At 41.8% G+C, this 19598-nt stretch overlaps 1 protein-coding gene across 1 annotated transcript in view; it reads right to left on the bottom strand.

Annotated features, from left to right (window-relative positions):
* Positions 1 to 19598, bottom strand: part of DIS3L2 (DIS3 like 3'-5' exoribonuclease 2) — a 189896-nt gene that overhangs the window by 78772 nt on the left and 91526 nt on the right. Inside the window, exon 10 of the mRNA XM_026854640.1 lies at positions 17129 to 17208. Within this exon, the coding sequence (XP_026710441.1) occupies positions 17129 to 17208 (80 nt within the window). The remainder of the gene's footprint in view (positions 1 to 17128; positions 17209 to 19598) is intronic.

Here is a 19598-nt window from a genome sequence, read left to right on the forward strand (position 1 = left end):
GACAGGTGAGCACCAACCTGCCCTGTGTGACTGTGTGAATTTGTAACAATTTTAACTTTATTAAGCCATGTTCACAAAGCACTTTGAGTACATAGAGCATTATCTTGCTTTTTGAGCTGCTTTTGTACACTCGACAGAGCACAGATGTAAAGGCAGCAGAAATGCACGTGGAAGATGGGAGCTCTGGGGTTTAGATTTGTCCACATAACCTACAGTCACTGGAGGGTCCTGCAGAGAGTAAATATGATGGCAGCAGGGATAGAGGGCAATAATCCCATCGCACACCAAGGGACAAATTCCACCACTCATTAGGAAGCTGGGAGAAAAGACTGCAGATTAAATGGTTCACCTCAGAAAGCTGCCTACAGCTGTGTTGTGATATTATCACATGCCTTGAAAGCTGCTCTACATGGATTAGGCATCCAAGCCTGAAACTACTTAGACAGTAAGTCTTAGACCAACAGTTCAACCAACAAGTTTAATATTACATGCACTCAAAGCCAACACACTCAGAAAGTAAAAAAATATTGAATACTTTGAAGTCAATATTGTAATGTATTGACCCTGCAGGCAAATATTGACTAAAGGAAAAGGAGAGGGGGTCATTACATCATGCCTTTAATCGTACTTTAATTCAATATGTGCACTGTTACATACATGAACTTTTTGTCCTCAGTAGAAAATCGACAAACCAAGAAAGATCTCATTGCATGAGATAATAAAACATGAAGTCAGCCAACGAAAACACATTGAGCGGAGTTAAATTTCATTCAGGTTTCCCACCAGAGCTTCTAAAAGCTGGGGTCAGCATGAGCCCCCTGCTTTTGAACTTTTAATGGAAATTCTATCTAAATATTTTCTTACATACATTGACATAATGCAAACTGGCAGCTCTTGGGTTTGCCTTGCTCAAGTATGAATCACCCTATCTCCCTCACCCCCAACAAATTCAGACCAAGAGAACTTGAAGACACAGCACAGCGATCAACCAATCTGATTTCTCTCAAATCACTGCTTTTGAATGTGTTGGACAAAATAAAAGCCTATACCTGCACATAAATACCTGCCTACTGCTCTCTCCTGGTTTATTTGCTAATTAAAATGAAGGAGCTTTGTGAATAGAGAAATACTATTCACGAGGATTCTCTTCCAGGTCCACAAATAGTTTTCCTAGTCTCATTAATTTTTATGACAAAGTCACAAAAGGAACATTTAACATTGTAAGTCTTGTGTTATTTCCCAAGGAAAAAAGAAAATGTGACCTGAATGAAAGGAAAAGAGTTAAACCGGCACTCATTTATTGAAAAGGTGTTGTCAGAGAGAGCAAAGGGGGAAAGGGTGGATACCACATGGACCACACACCACAGGCTGCTTACACATGCTCTACTCCACCTTCATTTTGATAAAGAAATCTACTCTTCCAGCAAATAGAGGCTTCAAATCTTGGCATATAGCTCTCCATCGTGACAGACTTGATACCCTAAATTTCTTAACAGAAACAAGTACTTTACAAACCACAGACTTGCTTCACCCCAGATTTAAAATTCTCCTACAGTGAAGCTAAAAGCTGTACAACAATCCCTAAAGATAGGTATATACTACCAGTTTTAGGATTTAAAAAAAAAAATAAATTTACATAAGAATCTACAAGAGATTAAGCCAGATGCTTCATATGCTGATATTAAAGCAAGAACTGAAGGGAGCACCTATTGCAATGAAAAATGCTGAAGGCACTTGGATGGCTTCTTTCACTTAGGATCTCTGGGATTTTTTCATTTAAAATCATTTCATCTAAAAGTGGGTGCAAAACTGTCATCCCATTCAAACTCTACCACTACAAAGTTGCTATGTGGGAGACGTTCAGCAACGGGGAACGCAGCTGAGAATCAAGCAATGCATGTTTTATTAACCAGCTGTACCCTATTAGCTCCCCTCTGCAACTACAGGGACGTAGCAACAGAAACGGATGGGAGACCGGAATATTTTTCGAAATTACACTATGGCATTGCAAAACCCAATAGTGAGGCCCTTTGCAAAGAGGAGCTCTCCTCCAGAGGTCTGCGAGTGGAAATAGGGAAAGGGCTGGGCACTCAGCCGCCAAAGCACCTCTTGGGCCAACACTGTGCAAGAGGGACAGGATTTGTTGTCACCTTACTGCAAACAACCCAGTTCAAACGCCCTTGCAGCACTGCACACAGAGAAGACGGTTTCTCTTTTCGTTTACTGTCGCGTAGGCTACTAGAATGGCAGAATATAATGGACCTGTATTTCTCCAACTTTCTAGAAGCCTGGGTCCCCTCTCAAAGGTTCCCAAGTGACAGAGCTATGGAAGGCAGCTCTCCCTCAAGCACAATGCTGCACTAGCACCAGTTCTGGAGAGGGTTTGCCTCCTTGATCTGAGTATCTGGTTTGTTCGAACCCACGCCAAAACTTTGTGTGTATAACACTGATATGATGCTAAAATCAAAGGAGAGTGGTGGCACCTCACAGAAGAACAAAGAACAAGCTGTTCTCTTTTTTTCATTTTTTCACTGATGATCTCATCCCCTAAGACAAAACATTTCAAATAACTTTTTTCCTTCTTTATTGAGGAAAACTATAAACAAAAAAGGATTAGCAAGAAAGAGCTGGAAGAGAAGGAAGGAAAAGGCCCTTTCAGCCTGTAAGTGCTTCACAAAAACTGCCAACCCAGCATGTCGTATCAAGTATTTGCCCCAGGAATTAGAAAGTTGATTGAATGCATCTGAACAGTATGCACTGGCAGCAAATCCATCTTCTCTGCCTTCAGCAACTCTAGTCAGTCCTAGCACAAATGCAGAGACAGACCAAGCAGGTTCACGTCATACCTTAGTACATGTGAATTTTAGGACCATCCAACTTAAAATGCAACTCTTCAAGGATAAAACAGCAGAAGGCAATTCTCTATCATGCATACATGGTTCCCTTTATTTCCATCTCACCTTCAAGCATCATCATTCTCAGGAGAGAAGACAAGCACTAGAAGGAGTGTTAAGTCAACTTAAAATCTAATACTAAGGTTTTGTGTATTAACCACTTTTTCTCACACTGTCTTCACCCCTCAGGGAGATACAGAAGAGTTCAAAGCAGACTGCAAAGTGTTCGCTCTAGCCAGAAAACAGCCAACTACCTACCTGTTGACAGTAGTTCAAGGTAGTTGGTTCTTCCCTGGCTAGACCAAACGCTTGCAGCAAATAATTCCATCTCTTTCCCACCCCCCTGCCCTGTGGGTACTATGCTGCTGCTCTTATCTGCAAAGCATTATTTAGCACCTTACAAAAGTATGAAAAACTTGCATGCATAAAAAGGAAGAGATGAGGCCTTTAACCTACATGCACATTTTGTTACTCTTAGCAGTGCTGCAGCAGAGCATGGGTTTTCATCAAGGCTGAGGTTCCCACATGTGATCGTGGGCAAACGACTGTAAACACCCAGCGAAGGGTCTCAGTTGCAGAAAGGACAGCCAGAGGGGCTGCAGACGTAACAGGGGTGGACACGAAACAAATACAAGTTTCATCAAGGCACAAAATGGCACTGAGACTTGGGGGAGCTGCTGGAAGTAGATAGATGCCATCATAGATCTTTAACATATGTCTTCAAATGAAGGACCTGACCCAAGCCCAAACATTTCTGTTTCTCTTTGGCATGCGTATGTACATCCACAGCCCGAGTGTTACAGAAGTATTCCTCTCGGGTTAGAGAGAGAAGAAAAGAGAGAGAAAGAGAATGACTGAGTGGGAGAAAAGAGCAAGTGGGAAAGCAAAAAAAGAACAAACTGGAGAAGGGGAGGAGAAGAGTTTAATATAAAAATAAAAGTGGAACCATGGAAAGAGCGAGTTATTTGCCTGCTCTGGAGCCTGAAGACAAAGGTGGGTGGCTTTAATTCTCAGTTGAGGTTACTTTTCCACTGCAGAAAGCCAAGCTATTGTTCAGAAAATCAGACAGTGCATTTTATTTTACTTATTCTAAAATAACAAGGAAAGTGCTTAAATTTTACTAGTGTGCCCTAGGGCCATTTTGCTTTTTGAAAGCCAGTGCCACTGAGCGTAAATCCATTAACTTGTTTACCAGGAAACAAAATTTTTTAAATTATCACATGATGGTCCTTTAGCCAAACAAAATGCAACTAATTACACTTTCTTTTTTTTTTTAAGCAAGTAGTAGCTTTTTCCTTTTCTACAGGTCTCTTCCTTGACATAACCTCACAAAGAGAATCTGGCAAAAGGACTCAGAATCCTGTATCTCAAGAGAGTGGGACAAGTCCCTGAGGCACTGAGCAGCAACTTTTCCATTCAAGCATAAACATGACTTTAGTAAATGTTGCAACAACTTCAGAAGAGGAAAACTGTCTGCCCAAACAAACACCAAGTATCTTTAAATAGTAATGATCCACAAAATACTATGTACTACCAGGCACTGTCTCTAAGAAATGTCCCCATCAAAGCCTCTCTGCCACTGGTTTGCATGAAAAATGTCCCACAGAAACAGCTCACTGCACCCACCAGCCACAGAGAGACTTTAAGACCATCTGGAACAGCCTGACCAAAGTTTCAAGATATTTGAACTCTTCTTTGAACTTAGTCACCCTTTTTTCTGGGTTTGTAGCACCCCAACTTCCACAGGACAAGGAAAGAGGGAGCTGGTATCAGACAGCAAAAGGGCTGGGTGGGCCTGGGCTTTTGCTTTGCTTCTTAAATCACAGTTAAAACCATTGCTTCCTTTCAACCTTTTAACTCTTTAGCCTTTACAGATCACATTTACATCACTTCCTTCAGGACCTGGGCTGATGTAAAGACATTAAAAGCTGCAACTCTTCTCATTTAACCACACAAACTCAGGAGCTGTGAGATGGACTGAATCCTCATTGTTAGCAGAACAGAGACTGGCCCTAGTTATTCCAAAGTGAGAAAGAGGGTGAGGTGACAGGAGAAGAGAAAAGACTAAAAATAAAAACATCTTCAGATGTTAATTATTCCCATATCGAAAGTCTTGGCACTGTCTGGATTTCTGGACGTATCTGAGAAACCACTGATAGGAATGGTGGTGTTGCTAAGTGATGCTTTCAGTGGTCCTGAGAGAATAAGGAAATACTCAGAGCATTTCCTAAAAATAAAGCATAACAGGTTTTTTGTTATTTTCTTTTCTTCTTCTTCTTTATGTTAAAAGGTCAATGTGGGACATCAATGACTCCAAAATAAAGAATAACTCCTACTTGCTTTGTAGTGACTTTTAAGGCACTGTTTTACTCAACTACCCTGACCTTTGGCCATTTTGTCTCTGGCATCAACTGAACATTATGGAGATAACTACAGTTTTACAAAACAATTTGGGATTAGCTCCAGATAAGGTACAAAACAAAACTCATGTGTTCATTAAGTGCAATGAAGGACAAGTGAAGTTGAAAAGCTGAAAAAATATTTTCCAGAGTTTTCCATGAACCATCAACAATTCTTTAAATAGTTTCAGAATTCTGAGGAGACTTTATCTATTACTAAATTAAATGCTGAGGCAGGTCTTCCATGTGAATTGCATACAATTTTTGTCTGCAGCAGCTAATAAATTCAGCAATGTCCTAAAACCACTTAATAGAATTTAAAAGCTACCTTTTATCCCTCAGACAGAGCCAGGACACCTCCATAATGTGGCACGTCATGCGCTGTGCATTACAGAGTCCTGAGTTCTATCCACAAACTAGCACAAGCCAAATCAGTTAAGCACTGTTTCAAATACTTTGGCTAAGGTTAGCATTGAAAGCCCCCACAAGGAAGGTGCTCCCCAGATCTGAAGGACACCCTCAGAGATGGCTCTGGGTAGCATGAGGCAATCCCAGGCTCTTGGAAGAGCAGTATGGCTGATCCTCCCCATGGGAACATGGGGCAGATTGTCATGTTGATGGTGTTCTCCCAACTTGCAGCTCCCATCTGAGCTGGTGATCAATCAGAAGTCATGTCTCCAGACCTCAGATCATAATCATGTTATTGAGGCAGAGAAACATAACACAAGAGTGTCCCATCCTGTGGGTTGCCAGTGAACCCATGTCAGCTCTTCATCACCTTGTGACAGGAGATGCTGCCATCCAGAACACACCTACTGCCTGCACCATTCCTGAAAACTACCTTAAAACCTGATGTAGTAACTTTGGATGAGCATGAAAGAGCTCTTCTATGCAAATGGTACCACTGCACCATTAAGCTGGATACTTACACAAGGAGGGAATCGTCCTGAGGGAAAAAACACTAAATACTCAGGACAGAATTTACACAGCATGTACAAAATAAAATATTTAACTGCAGACTGAAGGACACAGGGAATGACATCCAACAGAATAAGTACACTGCATAAAGATTTGTTCACACTGCTGAGCAAGATACAAGCAGGAAAATATTGATGGAAGCAGGACACAAGTATTTTAATATTAAAAGTCAGGCCAGAGCACAGGACAGTGGGGGGGCAGACAGTATAATGATGGAAAATGAAGAGAACGTGCTTTTGATGTATCAAACACGCACTGCATTGATGCTTTTGATATATCAAACACGCACTGCATTGATATACTGAGACACAATGGTTCCTTAGGCAGCAATGCCCATGTTTCACCTTCTGCTCGTGCAGGTTTTCTCCACATTCCTGTACTGGTACCTGTTTACCTGCAGAAGGTCATGGGTAAACTGTTTTCCTCTGTGCCTGCACAAGTGCATAGCAGACTTCGTGAGGTGCCAAAACAGCAAGTTCCATTTAAAGGTTTTATAAATTGTATTGAGTTCCCTGCAAGATTCAAGTGTAATGAGCAAAGTGAAGAGAAGTTCCAAACCTCAAATACATCAGATATATCCACTGAATGCCAGTACTTGCTATATGGTCATCTCTTGGAGAATCTCTAGATGACTCCTTATGACTTAGACCCAACATGAATCTTTGTGACTCAGATTCTATCCCAAGCACTTGGCAGATGGACCTTCAACCCTTCACCAGGACAAGGTGTCAAGCAGGACACTGAGGCAATGACTATGCTGCTGTGAACTCAAGATTCCCAGCTCAGAAAGCACTCTGCTGGTAGAGAGAAGTTACTGAGGCAGACTGCACTTAGCTCTCTCAAGCAGTCTCTTAACAGTGAGGTTTCCAACCAACACGATGAAGGTAAAAAGGCAATTTCTGGCATTCACGTCATGATTTGTTTTTATCACTATTCCAAGACCCATCCAAGAGGCTAACTCTATCAGGAAATCAGCAGTCTTTGAATGTAAAGAGATGGGAAGTGGCACCCAGCATCTTTCAAGATGAATTACAATCATTTTGGGTGTAGGATGTCATCCTGTTCCTGAAATGAAGGTTTAGAGTGGGGAGGGACCAGCCTCTCTCTGCTGCTAGGTCAGTCCCTTTTGTGATATCTCTACTGTACACAGCAATCCAAGGCTGAGCGAGCATTCCCAGGCATTCAAAGAGACCTTGGGATTTAGAGCTAGGCCAAACACACACACGGTACTTCCACTGAACAGCCTTGACATTTCAACTTCTTTGAGAACAGAAGGCAGCTGCTGAGATTTCACTTCTAGCCGTCCAACTTTTTTGTTTATTTTTGGAAAGATTTCCAAAATATTTCCATCTGCACCTGGTTTTATTCTTTCTGTGTAGCTAGCACAATAGTCAACAATAAAGAAACACTGTAGTGAATTGCACTGTAAGATGTTTTTCCTGTTCATCTGAGTTCTGAAACCTCTGCATTGCAATAAATTAAAAGTTAAAACAATAGCCCAGTGATCCTGAGGGATCCTGCCATTTAAGAAAGTTGATAATAAAAAAATATATACAGCAGTAACTTCTTTGCTGCCTGCATGCAACAGAACATATGACTGAAGTCAACCATGTGGGAATGTATTCCTAGCTATCTGTGCCCTCTTAAAGTTTATCTTCCTCACATATCTTCTGATTATTATCTGGTAAATGTACTGAAAAATCCTGTTTTCTCTATCCCTATCTAGTCATCACCTATCATTTGTGGTTCTTCCCTAAAGACTCTCCTGGTCCCTGAGGTCCTTTTTAGTGAACAGAAATCCTAGGCAAAGTGCTGTTAGATCTGTTTGTACAGGAATTTCTGGATCCTTTTCCCACTACCCAGCCCCTTAAAGGCATTTGGGTTTTTTCTTCAACATACAATCAAGCACTATTGTTTTTAAGTCTGTGTCCACAAACATTTGTGAGACCCACCAGGACACAAAACCCTGCGCCTCTAAATCTTTGGGGAATTGTCCCAGGTCCTGAATTTATGAACTGAAATGATCCGGAAGGCGACTTTGACCAGAGCATCTCTCCTCTCTGCAGGAAAGTAAACTCACTTTTATGAGTAATTCTACTGGTCTTTGTATATCTGTTTGCACGTTCTGCAGCCACAGTCTTCATTAGGTCAGTCCTTCACAGACAATCTGCCTTTTAATTTGTCTTAATCCTGTGTCTTTTCCCCCTACAGCTTTCTTTGTGTACTGTTAAAAAAAAAAAAAAAAAAAGCTTTTGGAATAAGGATGGAATCTTTATAAAATATCTGTATTTGATACAAAAAACAGTGCAATAAATATAAATTACTAATAACAAACCCTGCCCATTTTTGCTTAACCAAGCTTTTAACGAATCTTCTCACAAGTAGCTTTCAAATATATGCTAAAAATGTTTTAACAAACTATGTTCCAGTGCTTGAAATGCTGGGGTTTCAACCCCAAGCCCCAAGTTAAGGTTGACATATGGGTGATTCCCACAGTCCTTCCCAAAGGGGGGTGAGTTTGCCTTTAGGCTTCCCTCCAGGGTGCAGCCCTGGCAGACAGAGCCATTGGGTAAATGAGCCCCAGGTGTCTGCATTCAGTAACCCAAGGTCAGGTGTCCCACTGAGGGATAAAAGCTGGGACCCCTTGCAGGTAGGGGCAGTGGCTGTCTGCGAGGTGGATGCCCTGTGCAGAGTTCCCTGTTGGGGAAGGACCTCCTGCCTCCCTGGCACTGGGCTCCAGTCAGGTCTGGCTTTTGTAAACACGGGCTGTGTAGAGATTCAGTGTGTGGCTTTCCTGGTCTTATGTGTTTGGTTTGTTGACTCAGTTGTCTCCCGTCCCTTCTATGGGAGACTGCATTTCACCATTTATTCCCCCCATTGTTGGTCGTGCAGTGTCGTTGTTGGGGTCAGTGGGATTGATGTTGATTATGTATAATCTGACTTGTTTGTACCCCCAGCGCTCACCCATGTACTGACCCTTTTGTATCAAATACAATTTGGTTGTTGGTTCATCTTTATGCTGGCTGTGTCCTTTATGCTAGGCCTAATAACTGGCAAAACAGTGCTCCAAACAAATCCAAACTTTTGTAATCTCCATCCCAATACTTTGCACTTGTCTGGTGATTAGGCTCAGTCTATTTGCCTTTCAACCACCACCAGTTTGGAGCAAGCTGCCCTATTTCCACTTAAGCTGAGGGGAGCCCTACATTGTCAAGTAGTCTCACTGATTTCAAGACGTTCAGTGGGAGAAAGGTGACGCAAAGCAGCCTTCTGATTCCATTCAACCCTGCACTTGGAAATTGGAAGTGATGTGTGTTTCCGCACACAACTCCATGGTACTTTAAAAGAAGAGGTAAAATATACTCTACATGCTGCAGTTCCCCAGTGTTACATGGGAGCACACTGTGGGGCACAGCACAGATCTGGATTTGGCACAGACCTGAGTGTATTTTGCATATTTCAAAGAATCTGCAAGCACAGATTAACCTCAATAGAAATAAAGTATATGTACCTGTTTCTAATCACTGCAATATGTCTTTTTCACTTTCCCAGTGACACAACAAAAATCCACCAGACTAATCAGCAGGTAACAGGAAAGACGAGCTAATTATGTCTGATACCAAAGGAAAAACTGACCAAATGTTATGCACAATCCCACTCCTTGTAGGTCTTCTTTATTTTTCCCATATTTGACTCCTGCAATAAACTTAAGTAAATTCCAGTTTATGGTCATTTTATATTTGACCTGTACATCAATGTGGAGTTTCTGTCATTCTCTCTCTGAGTCTAGTGTCTGTTCATGTTAAACATCTTACAAAGAAGGAAGCACAGTAATTTCATAATGTAACTTCTGATTCAACTCTAGTCCATTCTTCAGTGTTTATCTTAGGCAAGTCAGCCCAGCTTGACTCCAATTATAAACTCTTCTTATACTCTGCACTGCAGGAACCAGACAGATTAGCTGAAAGGTCCTGTATCGTGTGTTGCTAGAGCAAATTTCACCCTACAGTCCTTAAGTGGTCAGAAGGACAAAGCTGAATAGAAGAAGGAATACTTACATCTTAAAAGGCAAAATATAAGTGCCCACAACTCTGCAAAATTGAAACAAACCAAAGTGTTTGCAACCTGCATCAGGAAAAAAAAGAATGGAAGGAGAGGAAGACCAGGTAGCCACCTGAGATGGCAGAGAATATCTTGGGGCTACCAGAGCTCTCCAGGTGTTTTTCAAGCACAAGATACTGGAGTTCACGCACTAGGGGATGTCTACTAAGGTGTCCCTGAGGTCTAATAAAAACAGCTCCAGTGTCCATAGGCCTGCAGTAGACAAGGGATAATTTTACCAACATTTGGGAAAACATGGGTTAGTTTTACCAAAATGTGTGAAATAGGTTCCTTGAACAGAGATATAAGTCCTCACTCTCTGCAGATCAGTTTCCAAAAACTGCAGCGCACAGATGATTGACTGATGTCTGCTATGGAGAAAGGTCCTGCTGCGCTCTTCCCAGGTTTCATCACTAAGAGAAGCTTTCTTCTTTGCTGACACCTCATTTTCATGACACTTACAGAAATGTGTTTGAGGTTTTTGAACAGATTTAAAGGGAAGGGAAAAACCAGGGAGCTGCACACTGCAGAAGTCTCATTTGCTTAGGCCATCAGGCAACCACTGGGGAGATTCAGTGAATGTATCTATATATGACCTCGCTCCAAAATGCAGACAAGCAATGACACAAAAACCAGGGTAAACAGTCTGTAGAATATACTTCTGTTCTGCAGTACAATAATTCCTCCAACAAAAAGATTTAAAATACTTAAAACTTGAATTACTTTGTGAAAGACTGTAGTCACACAGGAATGAAACAACAAGAACCGTGTTAGTCATCAATATACACACAAAAAGATGTACAGAAGCTCTCTCAGTATAGCCCAAAGCACTGCTTTGAAATCAGCATCAAGAAACCTGCACATGGGTAAGACAACCCCTCAGAAATGCACCTCAATCATTTCTGCTGCATCCTTTCCCATCACAGCCTGACATTTCACCTAATGGAATTGTCTGCCTTTAAATTTGTCAAATTTAATTTCTGTTCCCACCAGTCAGCAGCCTTCAAACACAACTGCATCAGTTGTGTACGTTACCAGAAATACAAACACCACTTGCAGATAATTCCCAGAAGAGGTTTGGCAAGTGTGGGAAACTTTCCTGGTGCCACTGAGAGACACAGGTCACCTGGCTTGCTCCTACATGATGAGATCAGAATAAATCTTCAAACGTTTACACCCTGGGTGAAAATGTTCAGGCTTAAAAGATGTATGGCTGTTTTCTGCAAAAGTCTGTAGCAAATACGCACCAAGAATGGCTCTGTTGTGTGCTCCTGGCTGCAGTAATTTGCTAGAGGACGTGCAGAAAGGATCACAAAAGACCATCAACTGAAATGAACTTGCTTAAAACCTCAAGCTACCCTGAAACAGCTCTACAAAGGCTGTAGAAACTAGGTGCAGTCCAGGTCCATCTTTTACTCCAAGATTATGCTGAGTCATCTAAATGGAGTACAGTTTGTTCACATTTCTGAAGCTGTTACATAAATAACCCTATTTTCCTTCTTTATTGGAACTGATCTCTTTTAAAATATACACTCACAAATCTGAACAGCAAGCTTACCTCCCTACTGCTATCATTAAACAATAACGAGGAGCACGACCGTTAATCAAAAGCAGACTCCAATATAAAATCCTCTCAAAACCAGACTGGCCCACTTAAGACATATATGCCTGAAAAGTTTCCAACTGCTGCAATATCCTACTGTGAGCTCCATTAAAAATACAGCTATTCCCACAACCATTCCATGCTTCCTTTGCTAGCAAAACTCTGCTACTGGGTAGTTCTTCATGATAGATTTGTGGACTACTTCTGCAAAAACTGACATCTTTTACTGAGGACGTAGCATGGGTGAGTCCTCCATCCAGTGACAGGAACTGATAAGGGTTACACTGAAAAGTTTTAAAACTAAGCAAAGGTGCAAAACCAGTCTTTTATCTCTCTGCTTCTTGCTTAAGATCCTTCAAGACAAAGACATTGTCACAGTCTTGAATAAATTAGCAATGAATGCTTTAGGACAAAGATAATTTCACTCTTCAAAATTTTCTGAAATGCACTGATTTAGCTGTCTGATAGACAAAGTGCAGGCACTGAGTGATCTCTTTTTTTCTTGTAGTTATTACGGGTGCTATACACCAGAGAGACATTTTCTGAATTGGGTTCTGCATTCTCTGTTGATTTTTGGAGATCTCCTGACATCATGAGAATGCCAGATATGTGGTTTGCTCATGTTCAGGTTTTTGGTGGTGTTTTGGGTTTTTTTAAATGTTTTACATATGGGCAAAAAAGATGGAAAAAATAATAATTTCTTGTAACCACATTTACATTTGGAATAAAAGCTGTGTTAACTCTTAACACAACTTTGCCCTCATGAGAGTTGCAGCCTTGCCAGCCCTGGATAGGCTCGTAACCTCTGAAACAACTCTTTGTCATAATAATTGCAGCTAGCATAGCAACTTTCAAAGCCAAAAATCCTCAGGGTACCTCCAAAGCGTATCAAGAGGCTCTATTAAGCACAAGATTGAGGTTCCCACAGGGGCTCACCTTAACTCTGATGAGTTGGGAACGGCTGTAGCTTTGCAAGCAAGTGAACACAAAGAAGTGAACCCAAAGGCCTCCCAGCATTGGTTTTGGACCTTTCTAAATCTGAAAATTCCTGAAAAAGTTTAAAACAAAATATAGACATCTTTAAAAATTTCACATATGCTGGTGAAATTATACCCCTGCTTTTGCCAGTCACATTTCATGGGCCTATAATATTAATCTACATAGTGTTACAGCAGTCAGAGGACCACAGCCTGAAAATCACTGAGTAAAGCTACCAGCTCACAGTGGGCCAAAAAAGTTATGAGTTTACAGATTCAATTTGCATGCCCAGGAACCTGTGACACAAGATGGATCTGGATGTTTCCTGCCAACTGCAAAGGACAGGTCTGAGGGCTGAAGTCCCAGTGCTGGAAGGTGAAGAGGAGTCTCCCCAGCTATACAGAGCCCAGTCCCATCCAGGAACAGGTTGATGGAACTATTTCCAAATGCTAATTCCCCATCAGGATGCAAATTAAGGACTGCAATGAAGAGTACATATGTCAGGTAATATAAATACATGCATTTCTGTTACTTTCTCCTGCTAGGAACAGAGACTGTGTGATGCTCATACCTTGGTTGAGGATTTAGCACCTTGTCTCTGGGACAACAAGCTCTGCAGTTGTATCTCCGAGGTGACACCTCAGAAAGGGGCACAGGATACAGTTTATATTGCCAACTGCACGTGAAACAGATTTCCCTCACAAAATAACATTCTGTTCATGAAATGCTGGATCAAATTTCTGCCTCAAACAGCAGCACATTGAGAGGATAATGGACAGGAGTCCATCAGTATGGTTCTTAGTTACTTTTATTACTCATCTTCACTAAAAAGATTCAGCAAGCGTCTCCTCGCATGACATCAGGAGCCTTAAAAATGGAGATGATTCCAGCTAACAGACTGGACATGTCTGCTTTGGAGGTATCTCATGTTTTAAGCAAACATCGCAGCACAGATATAACACTGAGATTTCCTTCCCCTGCCCACTTGGGGACCAGCCAGCTGCCATGCCCGCTCAAAGGATGGAGAGGGGTTTCCTGCAGTATTTTTATGCTGCTCGCTCCCACTCAGCTCCTCAGCTCCCTCCCTAACCGATCATAACTGCATCAAAGACCATCCAGGACCTGGTTTCCTGTTTGTACTTCCTTCTGAGCCACAAGGTCTCCTCAAAATAAACACCACAATTTTCAAAATAAAAGAAAGGGTGTTTCCATGGCAGTCTGCAACTCAGTTTACCCATGCTGATTTAAAATCTGGTCCCTGGGATATTCACCAACATCAAAACCGGCTTTTCCAGGGGGTGACTTTCCCTGGCCTAAGCTGCGACAGTGCTGTGATGGAGCATGGGTAGCACTCTCATGGCAGATCGAAGGGTGAAAAGAGAGGCAGAGCACACGATGCCCAAAACAGGAACAGATGAAAACATGGCTCCAGCTTCTTCTCACTGAGAGCAGTCCAGAGGGGCTCCAGAGATGCTCCAGAGAGCATCTTCTCACTGAGAGGAGTCCAGGGTGGAACAAGTCCATTGGAGGATACACAGCTCCAGCCAAAAGGCAGAGAAGTGGCACACAAAGGGCTGCTGTGATCAGGCTCCCATTTGGAAAACAATACGTGGGGGTGAACAAAGGCCTTTGGGCTGGGACAGCTAGCACCAAGGGCATTCACTCATCTGTCTCTTGGATTTTCTCCTCTGAGGCTCATCTGGACAAAAGGGGAGTGTGCACAATGATTGAGAAGGATGTGAAACTTTCAGAAGCACTAAATCCATACTGGATTTCCCATCCTATAAATTTCAGATACAAGCCAAGCAAATCTTTACTTTTACTCTCAGGAAGACAGCTGTGCCCTATCTCCTACTCTTTTCTGGTTTATTCATGTCTCTTCTAAAACACACCGGTGAAGTTCATTATGAGGAACTAAAAGAGGAGAAAGGTTCCTGAACCTTCCACTTTTGTTTTATTTGAGAAACTGAGCTTTGCAAACCTTTCCCATGCAGAGTACCCTGTAGTCTGATCCATTTTACTTTTCTTTCCCACCTGCCTGGTTTTGCAGGAAAAAGGAAGTATTATCTTTGACTGCAGAAGCATCCTCTGTCCACTCTGCTAAGTGCATCAGAGATCATCACCTTTGAAATAACAGGATAACCTGGGAGAAGGAACTGTGACTGTTCCTATGTTATATACAGGTAAAGCCAGTCCCTGAAAGCATGTAATCTTTTCACACATTCCTTAGCCTTCATAGAAGATCAGGGAAGGGTGGCAAAAACCTTAATCTGAAGGCTTCAGGAAGCCAGCACAGGCCTGAGACAGCACTTGGGAGAAGGATGAGTCAGAAATAATCAGGCTAAGAGGACTTAGATGTTTATTTTCTCCCCCACATGCAGGCAGCTACCTCTGTCTCATGCCTATACAGAGAAGAGCAAAAAGCAACAAAGCAGGGAAGACTGGCAAAGCACATGAATGAAGTCCACTCAGAAGGAAACCTAACAAAAATTCTGGGTTTTTTTTCTCAGTTGGATTGCATGAGAAGGATTCATTTCAAAGAGGCTCAATCAGGGCATGGGGCAGCACTGCAGCCACCCACATCTGCATCACAAGGGGCATTTTAGCAGTCATGCTACAGAACTTCTGCAATCAAGTAACATCCCAGTAACACCTCGAACCTTCTTGGCTGGACCTTACAAGTAGAGGATCCCTTCTGCACTGGTACCTCTCCTTCCTTAGAGATTGGAACAAGAGGCCTCATAGAGCATTTTTTGCAGTTGGGGTCAGAGGGACAAGGCAGACTTCGACGTGTGGCCACATCCCTGATCAGCAGATATATCGAGTCCCAGGTATGAGTGACAGCCCTGTAATGGCTTTGCAGACTTTCTGGGAAAGAAGAATTCTTGTTCAAACAGGTATTTTTCTTGAAGACTTTCTCCAAATGGGTTATGGATAAGAGAAAAACACAGATGTAGGCACCACAAACCAGCTCAGTGAATCGCTTCCTGCAGCATCTAAAACCCATGCATATGTGAGTAGTAAAGGCTCAGAAGCCAAAGTCTCAACACCTTAGATCTGAGGGGCTGTGGGATCACAACACACATAAATCTACAGTAATTCAAATGATGAAGTGGAAAGAGACAGAACAGAGTTCAGCTTAGGATCTCTCAAGATGACTGTTTAAATTTTCTGTGAAATAGAACAGCAATTTTTCCTCAATCTTGCCTCAAAACTGCTGTTGTACAGCATAATTTACTGGCTTCAAATTTTCTTTCATCTCTGATTTTTTTAATCAGTTTTATAGCTGTGTAATACTGTTCCGTACCTGGGTCTAAATGACATGACAATTCATTGGCCACATTGCACAGAATGAAATCAGCCCAAAAAAAGGGAACGATGTCTTTAATATCATCATACTGGGATGATTAACAAGAGCAAGAAAAACTAAATACACACACAAAAAAAATCACTTCATCTTCTTTATTAGTGATGGATAGGCTAATCAAATCATGCAATATTTCTAACCAAGCCTGTTACTGGATCCCATCAAACTAAATAAGCAGAACTTGGATGGCAAAGTGAACTTACAAGAAGGAAGTTCCTTAAGTCAGAATCATCAAGATTTGGCTTCTGGAGCTTTACTTTCTGTTCTGTTGGCTTACGGCATAGTAAAAGTACAAATAAGGCAGAACAGAAAGCTTAAAAGGCAATGAGAAGAATAACACAACTCGTAAGGCACACTCTGCTCATCTGACAATTCCCAGCATCCCATAAACACCAGAAAGCAATCAGCCAGTGACCTTCAGAAAACTGAATTCCTTTACCCAGGGACTGCGTATTCAAGGTCAAAGTTTCACTAGACTTCAGTCTGCAAGAGTGGCATATTAGCTATTCATCTGTAACTCCCATAATGACAGGAGACAGCTGAGATCTGCTCAAATCAAATTACAGCTCTGATTATGCAAAACACTATGGTTCTGTATTTCCTGACACCAAGACTGAATACTTCAGAGTGCAGCTTGAAGATATCTGCTCTAAGATTTCTGAAAACAGGCAATTAAAACAAGAAGAGAAAAACTAGTTTATTACTCTACTCATATTTGGTAAAGAATACTTCAGGACAAATTATATATATGATGTGTCAACGTCTGAAAATAAACACTGAGAAGTATTTTGCAAAATATATCTCATACCGTCAGGGAGTTGTTTACAGGACAAAGCATCATCAAGATCTTTGGCAGTTGATGGGTCGATGGTGAAAATGCATTCTTTCCTATCCAAGGAAAAAAGAAGAAAAGGAAAATTTATCCTCCAGTCATGAAGAAGGTATCAAAACACAGAGACATCCAGACAACAACAACCATGTTTTCAGGAGATTCTGTCTGTTGAAACATCTTCCAATCTAATCTGAAAGTCTAAATCTAATCTAAACGAAAAAAATATTTCTGACAAGTGAATCTCCTTGGTTTTTTTTTTTTCACTTCTCTTTTTGGTTTAACTGCTTGCTCTTAACAGCTTTCATCTCATTACTGATTTTCCTCCACAAAACCTAAACAATTTATCCCATCAAGTTCACTCCAAAGAAACAAGCAGGAAAAAGTCTTGATGCCTTGCAGCTAGAGTAAAAATAGATTGTTCCTAATTGGAAAGCTAAATGGAACACAAATAACCCCCATCCTCATGCGTAAGAGCAGATATTGCAGCATCTGAAACTCCATGAGCACAGCTAGCATGGAGCAGACACAGTGAAACATTTACAAACCAGGCTGAATGATAACAAAACTGAGTGAGGGTTTGGTCTCAGTAAAAACACTCAAGAGGTGCAGTCCTTTTATAACTTCTACATTGTCTATTATGCCCCAAAGGGAAAAGCAGTTCAATAGGAAACTCTATGAAAGTTAAAGGAAGATCTAATTAGATCTAACAAATCAACTTGGTGCTCAGGAAAAGCTGAACACCCTTTTGCATCTGCTGTACTAGATGGTACCTGGAATATGCAGCACTGCCCTGGAAGACTTACATACCTATGTCCCATAGCAGCGAGTGGCAAAATACCCAGAACACACCAAGATGGACCAGAGACACGGTCTAGGGCCACACAGATGTGATAAAATAGAGCATCTCACTCAGGAATCACTATGCTTATTAGAGCAGAGCTTGGGACCAGCAAGACCCAAAACCTGAAGCCCTCAACAAATAAAACCTCTTCAACTCCTGCTTTAGGGCCTCCCTTCATCCTGGGCTGCCCTAGAGCAACTTCTTGCCCAGGCACTACAGCAGGGTTCACCCAAGCACCGTGTGGAGTGTGGGACTGGAACTGAAAAGCAGCAAAGATAGTAAAGGAATGGGTTTGGTGGTTTATTTTGCTTTTATCTTAACCTTTAAAATAAGTTCAGCCTCTCCCTAGTTAAAAGATCCCCAAGCACAATGGTGTAGGCTAAGGCTGCCAAGGAAGAGATCAGACTGCTTCTTTTCTTCTTTTCTCATTGCTGCAGAAAAACTCTTATCATGATGGCAACTCCCTTCTAGAGATGTATAATGAAAACACCTTTTATTTTTCATGCAGCATAACCACCAGTATACTCCTGGGGTAGGAGAGGTGGGAGGGGAAAAATTACAGCAAACTTGTAAAGGAGCAAGTGTCACGTGGAATTATCAAGTCTTAGTCTTTCTGCATGGGTGCTCACACAGCAACAGCAACGTCTCTATCTTCACAGGCCTACCACTTCGGTACTTAAATGCTCTGGGTGGTATCTGTTGGTGTCAGACAGCTGGCAGCATGTATTTATATAATTCCACCAGGCACACTAAATAGAGATTTTTACAGACATAAAAATCAGTAAAGCACTTCACTGCCTTCTGAGACTTTGAAAATCTTTTAGAATATGCTAGCTTTCAGATTGGATAGCAAAGCTGCCTTAATCCCCAGATGCAGGTTAGTTTCTGATCCTCTGCATGCATCTAAACAAATTAGAGACTGTGACACTGAAAGATATAAAATCTTTTCAACTACACCGGGACTTTGATCTGTTCCTGACTAACTATCCAGCACTGGGAATCAACCGATTTTTAAAGGCTTGCAAACAACATTACTTCCATATATTCCTTAAAATTCCACCTAAGGATAGAATTTCAGGATACCTCCACTCCAAGGTACCCTGCAACTTTCTTTGGGGAGCCATGCACATGCAGATAGACAAACACCTATTCTATAAGGAGTACAGGGGCATGGATGTGTGCCAACCTGCATGTATTGACACACCAGGTCCCACGGACACTCAGGACAAAGGCAACAGCATCCTGGCACTGCGACTCCCCCCCAGCCACATCTAGTAAATCTTCCTTTAAGTTACGTCACTTAAAAGAGCAAAGGGCTGAGCTGAATGGACACTCAGGGCTGCTTTATCTGACAAGTGAGCAAGAGAAAGGTTTAAGGGCTCTTCCAAAGAGAAAGTGGGTTCCGGCGTCAGGGCAATAGATAGCTTATCCCAGTTGTCTGGGGGCCCTGCAACCACAAGCACCTGCCACCCATTGCGAATCGTAGCTCCAGGCAGTTTAAAAATTAGCAGATTGGTTTCAACAAAGTGCGTATTTGCAGTCTGCCCTGGAAAGCAAGCATAAATACACGGGTGCCAAATTCTGAACACATACAATGGTAGCAAC

The sequence above is a fragment of the Athene cunicularia genome (genome assembly GCF_003259725.1).
Source record: "Athene cunicularia isolate RWA chromosome 9 unlocalized genomic scaffold, athCun1 chr9_part1, whole genome shotgun sequence".
NCBI lineage: Eukaryota > Metazoa > Chordata > Aves > Strigiformes > Strigidae > Athene > Athene cunicularia.